This window comes from Thunnus thynnus, chromosome 11 (assembly GCF_963924715.1).
Source record: "Thunnus thynnus chromosome 11, fThuThy2.1, whole genome shotgun sequence".
In the NCBI taxonomy this organism is placed as follows: domain Eukaryota; kingdom Metazoa; phylum Chordata; class Actinopteri; order Scombriformes; family Scombridae; genus Thunnus; species Thunnus thynnus.
In genome coordinates this window covers 8,132,172-8,150,848 of record NC_089527.1, presented here as the reverse complement: position 1 = coordinate 8,150,848, position 18,677 = coordinate 8,132,172, and the positions used below count along the sequence as shown (strand labels likewise).

Here is an 18,677-nt window from a genome sequence, read left to right as displayed (position 1 = left end):
AAAATACATATTAAGAAGCAGTGATTACTCAAGGAAGTTAATGCTCCTGGCCAAGACATAGTTGGCCACATTAACCCCATAATTACTCATTTTTAAACTTTGTAGTTTTTGCATGGATTAAGCAAACATGATACAGTGTGTTAACTTTGAACGGACCCAGCTATCAGTTTTCCCCCATTTCCAGTCTTTGTGCTCAACTAAGCTAGCCTGCTTATATGAAAGTGATCTTCTCATCTAACTCTCAGCAAGAAAATGAATACATGTATTACCCATAATGTTTAACTATTACTTTAAGCTGTAATTGTCATCAATTAGCCTCTAAAGCTAGCAGTAATTATGTGCTTACAAGGCTGACAATTATCTAATAGTGTGATTTGCTGGTTAAGAAGCTAAGACAACACCAAATAAGTCACACTTGTTAGAGGCTTAATTAGAGTTTGTTGAGACTTTGGACTTTTGACCGCTGAGGACTTGGATGTCTTACACCTCCTAAAAACTTGTTTGTTTGGTTTGAGTTTATCTGTATAATTCGCTGAATAACCACACCACTGAAGGGTGACCGTGATTAAAATGCTCTTGTTGTAACATCTAAATACATGTTATGAGGTGACTTTGACTTAAAAGCACAGGCAAAGAGACGTGTCAAAGGGTATCTACAGCGCTCTCTCTAGAGCAATGCAGTGATGAATAATTCAGAAACACAATTCTCTATTAAAGCTGTGAAGGTGGAATGGGTGATTTGTGTTTTGAGGGGAATTATCGGTCAGCTCTTTTTTCAAGCACTGGGTGTGAATCATACAGTCCACCGTTCCAGAGAGTTTTGGCTGCTCTCCAAGGAGAACCTCAATATTTCAGCAAAACAGACTTCAACATTTATGAACCGGCCCCGATGATTCTGAGAAGGAGTCTGGTTTGTGTTGGAAAAAGCATTTTCATGTCTGTTTTTATTTCATTTTGTGCTCCTTTGAGTGGCATAACCAGAGTAGTTTTTTAGGACAGTGTATTGAAAATGAACAATGCTACCATGCTGATCCAAGCTAGGGCTGTGCTATCATGGTTTATTTTCTCTTTGCATGCCTCTCCCTCCCCTCCTCACTTGCTCAATATCTTCCTCACTCCTTATGTTCTCCCTTCACATTCCTGTGAAATAGTTTAACATATTATGAAAGCTCTTTGTTCTTCCTTTTCTAAGAGTGCTGACAGTGTCTTGGCCAGGTCACCTTTGGAAAACAAAAAGACGACTGACCTCTAAGGGAATATAAATCAAAGCAAAACACAAGAGTAAAAATAACTGTGACCACTGGATGGAGACAAACATAATCCAATCACGTAGAAAGACACTGACCTCAACCGTATTATTGATCCACCCATATTCCAGAAAGAAAACATGTTTTAATCATTATTATATTTCTGATTAATGGTTATAATGATATTTTTGCATGTGGTAAAGTGCTCCCTTAATGAAGTTTGTCAGATCAAATCACACAGGGTTAAAGGTCAATGTGAGCTGTATAGGGAGGGGAGTACATGTGTTATCTTGGCAGTTATTGTCTCAGTACAAGGGTTGAAATTACTTTCAAGATTATGTGATTTAAGCAAAGTAGACTCCCACAGTCTTCCAGTCCAGAATTCTTTAACATTTATACCCAGTTCTGCCACCTCTAGCAACATCATATTGTTTGTGCTGTTTACTTTTGTTCCCCCTTTTTTCCTTTGCTTACTTTTTTATTTATTTATCTGGGACTTGAGTCTAAGCCTTGAGCCAAAAAAGTACCCCTGTCACAGAGGAACACGATGTTTGTGTCTCTGACCTCTTCAGACAGAACTGTGGAGGAACAGCAGACCACAGGAACAGTTTGGGACACAATGGTTATGACTCATTAAGGTTTCAGTAAAACATCAGTGTGAGTGCCTTTATTACGCTGCAGAAATAAAAAGTATCCCAGACAGACGGTAAACCAGAATACTCCCCATACTGTGTACTGTGTACTTGTGACCTTTACAAGAAAATTCTCGTAAATCTGTCCATAGACGTATCATCTTGTGTAAGAAACAAGGAAACATGACTAACGGGTAGGTTGAACAATTCAGATTAGTGTGTATTAAGTTTCTGCAGCGCGTAGTGCATGTGGGGATTAAAATGTCACTGATTTGATGATAACAGCCCTGCTGCACAGAATGGGTAAAATAACACGCGGCTCCTGAGATCTGCTTTCTGTAAGTTAGAGGAGCCATGGCATTTTCAAATGTCTGAAGCGATTACTGTATATAAAACCCTTCTTGGAAATCTAGCCTCCCCCTCTTTTAAGTGTGAGCCATAGAGTTAATAATTTAATGTATGTATTTATACGAAGAAACATTCAAATATTGTAATCATTTGGAAGAAACAGCATACTGTAAAGGTTGAAAGCAATAACAAGAACAAATACATTAGTTAAAGAGCACATTAAGAATATTCATGAGTGGTGTTTGTCATTGTGAATTAGAGGGCTTGTTGTTAATTTAGTTTAATATCATATTTAGAATTGCACTAATAAGTTTAATAATATTTAACTAGCCAGTTTAACATTAACTTTACTGCAGCTCAAGGCCGTCTAATTTTCACATTAATGGCTTAATTTGTTTGTATCATCACAGTCATGTTTGTTATTTTAAAAAAAAGCTGTGTCCCAATTTCTTACTTCATTCATTAATTGTACAAAGTATGTACATCTTTGTAGTTATACTGTTTCAGTAGCTAATGTGCAAAAAAAAATCAACCTACTTTATATTTACAGGAAATTATACAATACCGACACCATCAGACAGACAGCTATGACAAGCTACTGCCAATACAACGTTACAAAGAGAGAGCAAAATGTCTTTTGACAGATCTAATTGTTTTTGTTTTTGTTTGTTTGCTTTCCAAGATCTTCTTGTATGTGTAATATAAAAGTCTTCATCAAGGGTAAAATCAAGCATCTTTTAGTGTGCATACCGACAGTCTTCATTATACTTAATGGTGCCTTGTGGAGTTTTCTTGGGAAAAAAAAAAAGTTATGTTTGCATTCAGTGTTTGTTACCTTAATGTGTGTGTATCCTTGAGGTCTAACAAACATGCCGAGTACATTTCCTTTCACATAAAACATTTGCCAAGTCTCTTTTTGGATTTGTTGAATCAAGCGTTGTTTACATCTATGTTTACTTGCTACTAGTCATCTTCTTCTCTGCCTCTGCAGGCTAATTGCTACGCTTCTTTGCGTGTTGATCAGGGGAATAGCATGAAACTGGTGGCAGGAACGTGTATTGTGCCGCCCCGTTAGACTAGACACACCCGTTTGATACTAACAAAATGGGGACCCACTTATAAAAACATTGTTCCATAGCGCTAGTACTGATTAAAAACTCCACAGGTTACCTTTAATCCTGTCTTTTTTCCTAAGCGAACACACAAAACAGTCAAAACCTGCTTTGGTATTAGTGTGTAAAACTGAATTTGGACACAACCCATTTCTTTCAGTTATTGTTTTGACTATGGCCACTAACCCAAGGTTACCCCCCAGCCAAGCAAATATAGACACATTCATGCAACTGTGACTTTATTTGGATAAAGAAAAAAAAAACAAAACGAGTCATTACGCTGTGCAAGGCTGTTTCTTGTTCAACCAATGAAAATAAATACAGCCATGAAAACTGCCCTTTAAATGCCATGGTACAAATGAGTTACTTTTATAGCTCTGTTTTATGCAGTGTAATTTTCTTTATGATCAAAAAGCTATAAGCTTCTTACTCATGAGACTTTTCATTTAATGTCACTGGAGCTAGTGTATCCACAACTTCAGAGTTTTCTTTACAGTACAGATGTGTGAGTGTGCGGAGGGACATAAAATAGAAGCATCTTCTGGATGTGGCAATGCCTGCAGGATGCAAATTTATCCCGGATCCTCTTGTCTGACTGCATAATGCCTCTCATGGCACGCAAGAAGAAGGTGAAGGTTATTTTTTGTCACTGCAAGAAAGCACTTTGTCACACCAAAGAATAACAAGCCATCTAAATACTTTGATAAATGTGTTATTGCTTTGCATACGAGGCCATATATCATGTAGATCAGTGAGTATTGAAGGTGTATTGTCGTCCTGCTGAAGATGACAGATACTATTACATCCTCTACATGGCTGTCGTGCCAGAGAGAAAAGATGTTTGCAACCAAAGGGCTTTTGCCATTCCCCAGTTTCCTTTTGCGGACGTCCAATTTTCACACACACACACACACATACACACCCACACACACACACACACACACACATTTCAGCACTGTTCCACTCAGCTGAAGTGCTTTTGAACCAAGCCAGTGCTGAACAACTCATCTTCCAGTGGATAAATTCAACTCCCAGGTGTGAAAGGTGTAATTGCTGCAACCTCTGATTGCTTTTCAAAAGCAGCAGCTCTATGATATATTACTGACATTCCACTTGACAAAAGCTAAGTGCTGCGTGAGTGACACAATGTACTCTTACACCGTCTGCAGGTATCACCACGTTCTCATCGATAATTGATCCGGTAAGATGCAGCACAGTTCAATCAGCATTCTGTGACTGTTCTGGTCTTTTAGTCCATATTTTATCTTTTATACATACACACATTTAACCTCTCTACTTTTAGTTATTTCTGAAGTGAGGATTCTATTCTCTGGGGCTTTTGCAATGTTATAAAACATCAAATTAAAATTGTCAGTACAAAATAGGATCTAGTATGGTTATTTTGCTTTCTTTGTGTATCATTTTACCTAGTCACACCACTCCACAGACAGATTTTCAACAGCCGTCACTGAACATGCTGGAACTTGTGGTTTGAATGCAAGGAGGCCGAGTAAATTTTTCCATTAGACAAAAAAAGAAAAAAAATGCCCTTAATAAGTTTTGCCTTTCTCACTGTATGGTCATACAGTATCTCTGTCTCTTTTACTATCTATCAAATCTCTGATAATAGCTGCTGCAGAAAAGCCTGTTCTCTTTGCTCCTGAGTAACTCGCATGAGCATTTTTGTTGAACAAATCAAAAAAAAAAAAAAAAACTACACATGTATCATCAAACTAAATTATAACTGATAGATGCATCTTCCAGTTTCATTGCCTAGGTAGATGCGGCAGGCTTATCGCCCACAGTGTTTTAGGTTGGTGTGAGAGAAAATAAACTGAAACCCTGTCATAAATATCTAATGTTTTCATCTGCATTTTGAACTCAACACTTACCTGGGATCACAGCCACAGCTACTCTCCCCACCCACTGAGAATCCAGCAGGAAAAGTATTTTTAGCTTCATTTTTTTATTTCATTGTAATTGAACTGAAAAACTGCAAATCGTAGTCTCTTTTCTACATGCAGGCAGCACAAACAGACTCAGACACAGGCATACATACAAACACATGCATGCACACACAACTACAGATGTAAAACATACCGTATGCAACCAGCCATGTATTATGTTAATTATGTTATATCTCAAATTATTCATTTGAGGTACACAACCCTCCTGCCTGCGTGATATTTATTGCTATGTTTACATACTTGGTTGAGGCAATTAATTTCCACTGATATGGGCGGATTCTTGTTCAGAATGGTGCTCTACGGTGCATGTTCATTTTGGCAAGAGATAGCATAACATTTGCTTACTATAATATTTTGTTATAGGCTATGTACACCCTGTGCAACATCCACTGTGTAGACGCTCGTCCTGGCCCTTTTAATACATCAGGATAGGGTAATGTGTTTGTCCTGCATCTTATTGGATTTAAGGGAATTTACATGAGACACATTTGCAAAACTCATTGGTATAATGCATGATATCTTGATTGCACAAGCAAAACATATGACATGTATTTGAATATTGATAATAAGTATGTTTTGCTGTAGCACCCAACCCAACTTTCCAATAAAAAGTGTAATCTCATGCACATTTGGGCTATGAAGCCGTACTCTACAAGAACAAAGCTTCATTTCTTTTTCGTTTTGTCATGTTGTCTGTAATCTTCATGATATTTGTGTAGCTATCAAATACTTACAATAGAAGACCCTTAATTAGGATTCTAATTTTCAAACAAGTTAGCTGTAAATATAGAAAAACTCAGCTGGAGGCAGAGTTTCCTACCAACTCTGGATCTGATAAATGTCGCTTGTGACAGGTGTCATTTCAGCTGGATAAATCAATGGTAGTACTGAAGTCAAGAGCCCATTGTTACAAAAATTGCCTTTGATTTTAACTGTCAGAGCTGCCAATGTTAAATTATGTGCCGCACTAGAATTCACACATGCATGGCAACAGTAACTACGAGAGTCAATTCACAGTGAGCGATCGCGTTATTTTCACAATGTCGACAGGACAGACGGTTATTGATGGGCACACAGGCTGGTCAAATGGATCTTGCCCCTTAAAATTTTTAAGAGTTACTATAAGATTGTTTCCTCAAGGCTGCACATGTCTCGCATATTCAATTCAATTCAATTTTATTTATAACAAAAGTTATCTCAGGGCACTTTTCACATAGAGCAGGTCAAGACTGTACTCTTTCATTTACAGAGACTCAACAATTCCCTCATGAGCAAGCACTTGGTGACAGCGGCAAGAAAAAAAACTCCCCTTTAACGGGAAGAAACCTCAAGCAGAACCAGACTCTAGGTGGGCAGCCATCTGCCTTGACCGGTTGGGTTGAAAGAGAAAGGAGGAGGGAGGAGGAGAGGTTGTTGTCAAGTCTTTTATTTTTTGTTTTACACACTATTATGGTCAGTTTAAGAATATTTCAAATCCATTTTCAGTCTGACATGACAACTGGGAAATCCAGCTGTTCAGAGTTTGAATACTCTGTTATTAGGTATTAACAATTAATTCAATTAGTTCAGTTTATTATCATTTATTCTGTGTAACCTATAAATAATACAATGCTGACTGCCTCTTAATTCTTTTCATTAAGGAGATGCCTCCAGCATAACGGTTCAAAATTAATGTGCTGGCAATGTTCCATTTTAGTCGCACACCAACAAAATTACTTTGTAATAGGATTTTATGCCCAAGGTGGCAATAAAGTCTAATATGAAACAGTCCTTGAAAACAAAACTGATCATTTGCTGAAAAACAATGCAAAGCAACAGTACGTCCTTGTCCTGTCTACTTTGATTATGAAAAACAATTATTTTGTAACATCATATCAATGGTGCTGATATAACTTTACATTCATTATAGTGCAGATAGTTAAATCTGCTCACCAAATATCAGATATCTTAATGTAGCCTAAAGTATCAGCAAAAGAGTTTGACTCACCTGAGACAACACACATTTCCTCACATGCTTCCAAGGACCTGAAATTGTTGGCGTTTCCCCCACAGCCTCCGTATTCAAACAGCTCACAGCGTCCCGTGTCAACACTGAAAAAATATCTGTCCTTCATGGCCTTGCAAGGCCCTTGATCATCCTTCAGGGCGCACAACTCATTGAAGATGAAGAGCTCTGGTTTCGCTCCATCTGCCAAAGTGGGAAGGAGACACAACTTTTAGCACTCTGCTTCTTGTGACACTCCATGAAAAGAAATTAGGCCACAGCATGAAACTCTAACCTCAGGCTTTGAGATAAGGTAAAGTTGCAAGCCAGTATAATTTCCAAAAGCCTTCAGTGGAAACAGTTTGACAGCTTACTGTTTTCAGATACTCGGTTGAAGAGGAAGACTGTGTGAAGGATTTGTTAACGGCATGGTGAGCTGTGTGACCTGACTGAACATTTTGACTGAATAATTAAAAATATGCAAATGTATCAAAAGTCAGGGAAGGCACTCATATACTTATATTCAACCATGGATTTTTATAAAATAAGTTCTGGTTTAGGTGCAGGCCTATATGTGTTTTTTTATTCTCATATTGAGAATAAGGTATCATCAGGGAGCACCTAAATCCCTCCAGTACATAAAAGCAGTACTAGGCAGGTGGCAGCTGGCAGGAGTGAGCGAGTGAAGACAGTGTAAATCTCACAGAATGCTGCACACAGCAATAGTTTGCATAGTGGCAGAACATAAGCAGTGTAGTGAGCAGATTGAGAGACTGGAAGATTAGAGTGTATTTTAAATAAACCGCCCTGTTATGCAGAGAATGTTTGATCGATGAGGTTATGGTGAGGACTGCTGGACAGAGCCTGAGGTCACATTATTCATAATTGCCAAGATCAGATATAGTTGTGGACAGTGAATTAGTCCTGCATAGACACACTTCTCTATTGTCATCATCAATCATAAAAGCTGGCTTTGTCAGATCCAAGAAATAGGTGAAATGAAACCCTTTGAGCTCTACCAGTTGCTAATGTTAAATCACTATCTCAGCAAGCTGCTTTGAGACGGCTCTCTCTGCCCTCGTCCCTGCTGTATTTAGGTCAGGTCTCTGTTATGACCGCCTGTACCAGTACAGTTACTTCAACACCCAGTGAGAAGAGAGGGAGGTCTGTCCAAAGGGATTTGCAGATGGCCAAGGCTTGAGTGCCAACATTTAAGAGTGTCGTTCTGCATTTCACTTGCTAACATTAAATAAGCTTGATGTTATGTGATCTGTAATTCAATGTTTTCTACTTTCACTGCCTTTTTCACAACATTGGCACAGAGAGGAAAAGTGAAAGCTGGACTGTGAATATGAACCTCCTCTGGGTATTTTTGAGTTGTGCTTTTGTTAAACACTAAGCTAATAATAATTTTTAGCCATGCTAGCAATTAGGCTCTGTAATGTCGGTCTGTTGGTCTGTCTGTCCACCACTTTTGTCCAGACTGACTGGCTGATGGATTGTTAATACATTTGAGACTGAGATTTATGGTCCTCAGAGGATGTATCCACTGAATTTCCTTTTTTTTTGCCACCATGGAGTTGACATTGTTTTTTAGTGAAACATCTGGACAAGTATTGGATGGATTGCCATGACTACTGTCACACATATCCATGGTACCCAGAGGATGAATTGTATTAATTTTGGTGATAACTTTTCCACTAGTGCCAACATTTGGTCAAAATTCTATTTTTTTGTTCAATACTTTGATTTATGATCAAATGCCTACAAAAGTTCTAATTAGCAAATATTAGCATGCTTACAAGCTAAACTAAGATTGTGAAATTATACCTGCTAAACATCAGCATATTACCATTGTCACTGTGTACATGCTGATGTACCAGTAGCTCAAAGCATTGCTGTGTTTAAGCCTCACAAATCCACTAAGGTAGATAAAGACTTAGGGCATTTTCAGACCTGCACTTTTTAATCCGGTTGAATCGGACTCATCGGATAATTTTCCCCCTTGATGTGATTCATTTAGGCAGGTCTGAACACTGCAATCATACTTGGGTGCGGACCAAAACAACCTTACCAAGACCCTTTGAGGATGTGGTCTTGGTCACAAACGAACACTGGATCTGCATTTGTGGTGGGAACGTGATCTGACTTCAATCTGACCCAACAACTAGGCGTACTCTGCCAGTTTGAGCTAAATGGTTCTTGTAGCTAGGTGTGCTTTGCATACTGGCATGGATATAAACAAAAGCAACAGTTTCTAGCAACTAGCTGGAGAATGAATCAAGGTCCAACACTGACTAGCGCAACAGAGAATGTTGTTTTTGGCCAGAGGACCTTGCACAGGACCTTGTTCCTGTGCTTATGTTCTTGCTCCCACCCCAGACACATCTGAGATGAGCGGAGTGAACATTCTCACGTGGCTTGTAGTGATGCATTTTTGTTCGCTTGGATTTTTCTGTGTGTAAACGAACCTAACCAAGGGGAAAAAAATACACCAATTTTACCAACTCATCCACTGATTCAGACCAGAGCAAACCAACAATAGGATTGAAAACGCCCTTAGTGTTTTTGGACTGAGCTTTTGTGCTTTTGTTAAACATTAACCTGATAGCTTATGTTTTTTTTTAAATCATTTAAGTCAGTTAATCATCATCCAATTCTGTTTTGATCTGTTTAGCTTAGAAAACAAACATTAAATGATCTTTCCCGCAAGGTACAAAGTTCACTCAAAACACATCCCATAATGGGAATCACCCTGCCGTGGCCTTTCAGCACAACAGTCACCAAAAAGTCCCTCTGAAAGACAAGGTAATGAGGGCAGCAGCTCACCACAACAATCTGCCCTCCTGTCTAGTTCCAATTTATAACCAGGGATTGGGGAAACCTATCAAACACTCCCAATCTACTTCCTTCCACTGGACCTGTGGTATTGCTATTGCATGTGGGAGGTGTGGTGAGGGCAGCAGGGCTTCCCTGCAGAGACTTGCTGTATTTTTTATTTACGTTCTTCTTGTCGGGGCTGATAAGCGGTAGCATATTGGGTTGTCTAGCAGGGTAGAAATTACACAGCGACACAGGCCATCTGGGTCTTTTTGGTTATGTAAACATACCTCATTGCTGAATCTCACTGAACAAACTTTACAGAGATATAATGACAAGTTGAGATTGTTTCTCCCGTCTTTGTGATTGGATGCCTCAAGCTACCATAGCTGCAACAGAATCATTCCTTTTGAGAAGAAAAGTACAGACTGGATTCTCATAAATAGGAATGTTAAATAAGCCAGAATTTCACTGCCCAAGGATAATTTTCTATTGATCTATACTGCTCTTGTCTGAGACAGAACGAGGTACAATAAGCAGTGTGTTCTTCAATCACTAGAGTCCAATATTCAGACAAAGGCATTGTGAGGGCAAATTAAATAATTTTCTCTGCACTGAAACTAGAAATGGTCCTTGAAGACACACAGAGAGACATGCAAACATGTACATCCCCATGGATGCATGCATAGCAGACTTGCTCTTACTCTTATTGCTATAGTGACTGCACTCAAACATCCAAGAATAGTAACAATAAGCAAAACACATTTTTGAGTGGAGGAGAACTTCAGGTTTGTCCAGTGAATATACATAGAAGACATGATATCAAAGCAGTTTAACTGTGAGCTAAATCTGAATCTAAATCCATTCCTATATTTAACTTTCTTGGTGTCGTCAGATCATCCCTTATATGTTTTGTCTCATACAGTGAAGTCATTTTACATCACCTTGTGAAATGCAGCACGGAGGGCACATTAAACAAGGGCACAACAACTTTCAAACTGAGGCTATTTCAAAGTCAGTTAACCAGTAACAAATCCTGTTCATTCAAAACCAGACATTTTCAATGAAAAGTAATTAACTTAGGTAGAAGTTTGCAGTGTCCAGTGACCAACACGCCAGTCATTTGACTGTACTGAGTGAGCCCATATAGACAATGGCTGTGCAAAAGTTTTAGACACTTGTCTTGTCACTTGATGTTTAGATTCTTATCCATAATGCAATACCATCATGGAGGCTTCTGATTGGTCCCACATTTATTCTGCAGCACAACAACAACCCCAAACATACAGCCAGAGTCATAAAGAATTATCTTCAGCAACAAAAAGAACAAGGAGTCCTACAACAGATGGTTTGGCCCTGATCTCAACATCATGGAGTCAGTCTGGGATTACATGAAGAGACAGAAAGTAGCTGAGACGCATAAATCAACAGAAAAACTGTGGCAACTTCTCCAAGATGCAGGAACTAACCTGCCAAGGACCTTGAAAACTGTGTGTAGGTGTACTGAGGTGAATTGGTGCCATTTTAAAGGCAAAGCTGCTCACACCAAATATTGATTTCATTTAGGTGTCTTCTGTTTATTGCATTTTGTATGAAGTTAAAAAGTTGATAAATAAAATTTACATGACATTATTTTTGAAGGCATCCTAACCTTACCTTAAGTGCATAAAATCTTTGCACAGTACTGCATATATACACTCACCGGCCACTTTATTAGGTACACCTGTGCAATCTAATGCAATTCAATACAACAGCTCTGCCATAAATTCTACATTTACAAAGCTTATACATTTTCAGTTCTTGATGACATTGTTAGAAAGGTGATAATCCTCCTTTATGTTTATTATTGAGGTCTTAGTGGGTGGTGGTGGTGGTGTACTGGAGCATATTATATTGAATGGTGTTCCCAATATTTTGTCCACTCCATAAACATACATGAGGAGGAACACTTCTCAGTATAATGCACTCCAGTACACCACCACCACCATTACAACTTCAATAATAAAGATAAAGGATAATTATCACCATTCTGACAATGTGTATATATATATATGTATATACATACATATATGTATATATTTGCACATATTTGCACACCCCTTGTGACGGCTCTGAATGCAAACAACCTTTCCAAGCAATCCCCAAATCCATCCAAAGCTCCAGATCTGTCATCAGGAATAAATATAGTCACACAAGGTGAATAAATATAGTCACACAATGCATCAGCAAAACCCTTGGAAGTGAACCAACAAATCAACCAGGTCTTTGAAATATGGACGATGCTGAATAGGGAAACAGATTTTAGATGCTTCAAATTTCCATTGGCAGCTGGTCTCCTGAGTATTGCTGACAGGCTCAGCTTGGCCAAGATTTGCACACACAGTTGGATAAAGATCTGAGTTACCCAACACGTGCATTGTGCCAAGCACCTCTGTAATTCCTTATATGGGCAGGTTGAATCGGTTTAAGGCCCAGTCCCAGCTTGTTTAGTGTACCAGAAGATTATCCTCTATCTTCATTTCTATGTCCTTTAGCATAAGGGACTTAAGCACCAACGGCACAACAGCTATGGAGCCAAAAAAAAAAACAAAACAGAAAGAAAACCAGCCAGCCAGCCAATCATTGATGAGTCTGTTAAAGATAAAAAACCACAGAGCACTGTTATCAAGATGACAGTAAAGTATGATGTCCTAAAAAGATCAGCTGGGGAAAGTGAGACAGATGGAGAAAGAAACAGAGGAAAGGAGCTGAGCAATGCCACAGTTTTGTCAGCTCCCATTTATTTTGTCATCTGCTGTCTCATCTATATGGCTTTAAACTTTCCATTTTTCCTAACAATTAGAGTTGAAGTAGTGACATTCTTGAACCAAAAAACACAACCTAAACAAAGCTCATTGTAACAAAGGCAAGGATATTGCACATAACACAATAATAACAATACAATATATATAATATCATATATTATACACAATAATATTATGAAAAAAGCCCCAGAAACAGCTGGTATGGTTATATTAGTTTTATCAAATTTTAGTAAACAAAAAAAAAGTAGTTTTCATCATTGACAGTCTCATTGTTGTCTTACATTTTTATTTTTTGTGTCTTCTAAGCATTTAGAGGCCACAGCTCTCGATAATGTTTCATTAGCATGCAAGCCTGCGTGTTTTTGTAGTTTGTCTCACTTGTTATGTTGCCACTTCCAGTCCAATTCTCAATGGATTGTAGATGAATTTAGTGCATAAATCAGTTTCTTCCAAGAAATGGTAATATCACACATAATGTCACTGACTGCAAAAAGCTTCTTATTAAGGGTAGTGCAGGAGCTAGGCTACAGTGCGCAATTCCACAGAGGCATGCAGGTCATTGAATAAGACTTTAGTTAAAACAATAATTAGTTAATAAGTCCATTAATCTGTCTTTTACGTTATTGTTTTGTTTTTATTCATTGATGAAAATTGTAAAGTACTTTTCAAAGGGTACTTTTCTAGTTTTTGTACAATTCTTATAATTTGTTACTTCAATAACATAAAAGTTTTAAGCATTTTTCAGCATCTGGATCCCAATCCACCATAAAATACATATAGTGACTAATGATTCTGATTAGAATGTTTTTGTGAGGATAATTTTTAAATTCCAAGTGAGTCATACCCATCCATGTTCATTTAAAATACAACCTAACATCATCTGAAAATCTTCCTTTTGCTCATCTCCAGTAGTTTAACTTCTCACCTTGCTGCAGAAATGTATGAGTGTACTCCAGGGTGTTTCAGTACACCATGACATCACCAAACCCACCTGTGATGTCATGGTGTACTGAAACACCCTGGAGTACACTCATACATCACAGGTGGGTTTGGTTATAGATGTTACACATGTCCTCAAAGAAGGTGGTGCAACGCTTTAGAACAGACCTTAGACAGCAGTGAAACTCTGCTTTTCAGTCTGGTATAAGGTTACTTATTAAAGTCATCATTTGTGATTTTGGGCTGTATTAATAAAATTGACCTGACTTGACTATAACAATTTGGCAACCAGTTAAAAAAGTTGTGGTATATCAAACAACCTGGACTGAAAACCTCCATAGTTAAGGTATGACAGCCTGTATTTGTTAAGCATTTTGTTTTCTTTTCTTCATTGTTGTTACTTTGGTTTAACCAATCATTAAAATGTATGCCAAAGGTTTCACAGCATCATCTCAAATGTTGGTGAATTATTTTCAGTGAGTGTAATAACATGAACATACGATGCTTTTAAACGCTTGAAGTGGCATATTCAGGTTTTGACGTCATTAAAAAACACACAACATTGTTCGGACTCTACATGCGTAAAATCTCGAGTGCAAATCAGTAGTAAAGTTAGTCATCACTGTTGTTAGTCAACACCACTGTCTTTAGTGACTCACTTTGCTAAGTGTAAGCTGTTCTTGAGGTGAAGAGTACAAATTCCTTTAAATAAAAGTGATGTTTGATTGCAACACTTGGTCCAAGTATTACACGTATACTTTGGTGAAGAAACCAAAAGGGTGAATCAAGTCTGTCAGTGTAGATAGTCCTTCAATGTAAGAGCCATTATCTTTGTTTACCAGAGCCGTGCCCTGAGGCCAGTGGACAAAGGGCTGAGGATGAGTCACAGCCTGTCCCGAGGTTTTACAGTTGAACTCTGTAGAAATGAGTCTACCATGATTATATGTATTTGTGTGTCTCAGTATGTGTGCACATTTTTTAAAACATGTATTGCATTTCTTTTTTTATGTAGGTTTCAAGGCTGTCATTCTACTTACAAGACCAGAAGGAGCTCTTAGCAGGTTACTGTTTTAACCCTAAAAACACAACTGTAACAGAGTGCAAGGACTAGACGTTCAAAACTGTTGAGTACAAAAGTCTTGTTCTATAGAGTGCTGCATTGCAGGTTATTTCCAGCCTAAATAATTCTAGGGTACTAATTTTCTATCTGTCCATCCGACTACAGTTAGCAGTCCCAAAAGTGACCATTAAGTCCAGCTGAACATACATTCTGCTGTATTCTGAGTATTCTGCCAAATCATGTGTTGCTATAATTGAGTAACATATGTTGGCAGGCACTTCTCAGCTCCTGACAAGTGTCTCCCGACATTTACTACAGATATTGACCAGACACAGTCATCTGTCAAGAGGCCAAGTAATACAGTGTCACTGTGTGTCATGTTAGAAGATGGCCGGTCTACAAACGAAGTCTGAAAAATGTTTCAGAAAAGATATTTCCTTGTTCGCATAATGACTTGAGCTTGACAGGAGATTGTGTTGAGTATGTGAGTGAAAAACTGAATAAATCAAGGAACGCCTGTTACTCAGATACTTGGGTGTTTAATTTTTAAAAGAGAAAAGGCTTCAAGGATGATGACTTACCAATGGGTTCGCCAAATCTATCTCAGGTTATCCTTACACATTGCCCTAGTAAGTAGGGGCCCAGTAAGATGTAGGGATCCTATAACCAGAGCCAGTTTAAATGACCAAACATCTTAATCTGCTGGTTAATTTTGTTTGAGATGGCAAAATGTTAAAAATGTGATTATTTTGTTAGTTATTTTGATTTAGTGTCTATTTTAAAAATGTGACACTATAGGCTACTGTATTTGTAAGACATTAAATCTGGTGTCTTTTTTTGTTCAAAGTGTTTCCTATCTTCAAATGTCTTGTTTTCCCAAATCTTTTATAATCTAGGCCATTTACATCAAGAAAATATGGTATGTACAATAATGTTGTATTTAAAAAATAATAGTTTTTGTCTTTCACTCACATTATGTCACATTAGCACTGTTTGTATATCAAGCAACCACATGAGATGGTCTGACCTCTGGGTCCACAAACACCATAACCAGTATTATATTTTTTTATATAACAGATGCAGAGGAACAAACATATTCTAATCAGATTTATTCTAATGGAATGCCAAATTATGTCATAATGATAAATGGCTCAATTTTGCTCTTTCACTCTCATTTTTACCACATAAACACCACATCTCAACAAAGTTCAGAAAGAAAACTGGCACTATTATTATTGAGTCAAACCGGTGAGTATTGTGGTTCATTATGGTTTCGTTTTAGATTTTATAACAGGAGGTTCTGAAAAATTGGATGAAATACAAGAAGAGCGAACATCTTTTCACACTACTAAAAAGAAGTAAGGGGAGCAATGTCATTGTCGTGTGAGTCACTACAAAGCTACTAAAATGCGGACGAGCCAAATACTGTAATAGCAAACCTGACTATGGCTTTTGAGCCGCTAAAGAAAGATGGCCTCATTCCTGCAGTAACCTTGCATACAGCACTTCCATGGCACTTCATGTTAGCAGATCAAAGTGGGTTTCAAGTACCATCCAAAGCACTTTCTCCAGCATATCAAAGGAATCCCACTGAAACATGGACACGTTCATGCCTCTAGGAGAAATCTGTTGCCATTTCTACGAACAATAAAAGCTTTGAGAGCCCACATTGTGTGGCCGGGAGACATACTGGGGGCTACTCTGAAGACTGAGACACCTACTTGTTTTTGGGCAGCAACAGGCCTAGTCCTGTATAGCTCAGTACATGGAGCATGACACAAACTCTGCATGATTGGTGGTTTCAATGTTGCTTGAAACGCCCGTATGGGAAAAACTTGGCACAGATGAAAGATCATATAATATCTTTCACCACAAACTTACGCTACAGATCTCTGTACAAACCATTATGTATTTTATCTAGTATTGCTAAAAAAGATTGCGACAGTGCTCTCACTTTTGCTCTAGTAGCGCTGCAGGGAAACCTTCTTAATTATCTAAAAGGCTTGTGAGATCCATGCATTTTTAATCAGAGCCTGCGTGTTGGTGTGGCAGGTGGTGAGGGAGGAGGGATGCATTGAGCGAATTAATTGTTGCTCCACAACTCGATAGCTTTTGTAGACCCATTTGTCCTTGCCAGGCCAGATTTAAAATTCATTTCAGCTTGCCTTTTTCCAACCACAACCTCTGAAGTTTTTTTTGTCTTGCTCTTTCTGAACAGATAAATAAAACAAATACAAAGAAAAATCAGCCTTTTCATGGCTTTTAATTCTCTTTCCTGTATCTAGCACCTGCAAACTTGAAAAGGTGTTTTTATCAGATCCAACTCCCTTTTCTCTAATGTCAGCTCAGTGGTGGAAATTTCCACGCCCTCCCTTTGCAATGGCATTATCTCTCCTGGCTATATCTTAGTTGAGCCCCTACCTGTTTCCCACTTCCTCTTGATAACAAAACAATAGTGGGAACCAGAAATCCCTCTCGCTTCAGTGATTCTGCCAAATCCGGGCTTTGACATTTGCAAAGTCCAAGCGCTGCCACTACCGAACAATCCCACTCAATGCCAATTAAGAGTCTGTCTCGGCTGGTTTTCATCCGATCAATTGGACAAAGTGCATTTCCTGGACTACGCTCTAATGGGAGTGTGTGAATAGATGAGCTGCAGGTTAGTGACAAATATCCTGAAACTGGTCATGCCTTTGCAAGAAATCAAGCATACATCTGTAGGAGCAAAATAGTGTCTGGCCTTTTCTTCTTCTTGACAGAAAATGGCAACTTCTCAGTCCAGAAGGAGCATATGGCAGACAATGACGTGGGCATACGTTTACCATAAGTTGCACAGGCCTGTAGGGGAAAGAAGTACCAAGACACCATCTGCCAAATTGAGGGAGTCCCAATTACAAAACATTGAGTGAATTATTCAATGCATCACTAGCAATAACAACCGAATGATTCACAAGAGCAGAAGTGCTCTTGTGAAATTCCCTGCTTCAAGGAACAGATAACAGAAGAAACGGAAGAGAGAAAAGCCACAATGGAAGTCAGTCCTTGGCTAGCCGGATAATATGATTAAGGGGGAGTGAATTGTTAAGAAGTACTTTAGACATGACAGTAAAATATTTGACAGTGTTTCAGCTGTGTTTACTCACTAGGTCTATGAAGCTTCAATGCCAGTCCTATATGCCTCTGAATATCTATCTACTGTATATAACTTCTGTGCAGATTTGTTTGTTTTTCCAGCTCATGTACTAAATGACTTATTTGTCTCACATCTTTAAGACTTAAATAACACTAAGCTCCTTTTATATATGTGTTGGATATTAGATTATCTCAACCAGATGACGTGAAGAAAATCTCACTGTACACTAATTCCCTGCATGTAATTACAACATAAAGTGGATGAAACTAAGCTGAAGTAGAATTTCACAGACTTCTATCCAACACATGCTGGAAGCAGGACAACACTGGAATGATCAAACATGACAGTCCACAAGACCGAAGGGGATAATTTCAAAGCCTTTCAGGGCCACTATAATGAGTGGCTGCACCTGTGCTAGCATCTGCCCTCTCACACCATTTGTCTAAGACACTGACCCCCAAAAATGGGAGACCAGCCAAGCCTGAAGAATTGCAGGTGGTTCACCTCCGCACACTGTGGTGCTGTTGTGCCATCAGGAGCTATCAGACTGATCATAACCTCCTGATTCTCTGCAAGGGAGCAGCAATCAGAGGCAGTGATGCATAGAGGGCAAAGTTCAAACAAATTAACC

The 18,677-nt window shown here is 38.5% G+C and overlaps 1 protein-coding gene across 1 annotated transcript in view; it reads right to left on the bottom strand.

Moving 5' to 3' along the window:
• Window positions 1–18,677, bottom strand: part of tfpia (tissue factor pathway inhibitor a) — a 41,189-nt gene that overhangs the window by 9,332 nt on the left and 13,180 nt on the right. Inside the window, exon 2 of the mRNA XM_067603030.1 lies at window positions 7,294–7,494. Coding sequence (XP_067459131.1) covers window positions 7,294–7,494 — 201 coding nt within the window. The remainder of the gene's footprint in view (window positions 1–7,293; window positions 7,495–18,677) is intronic.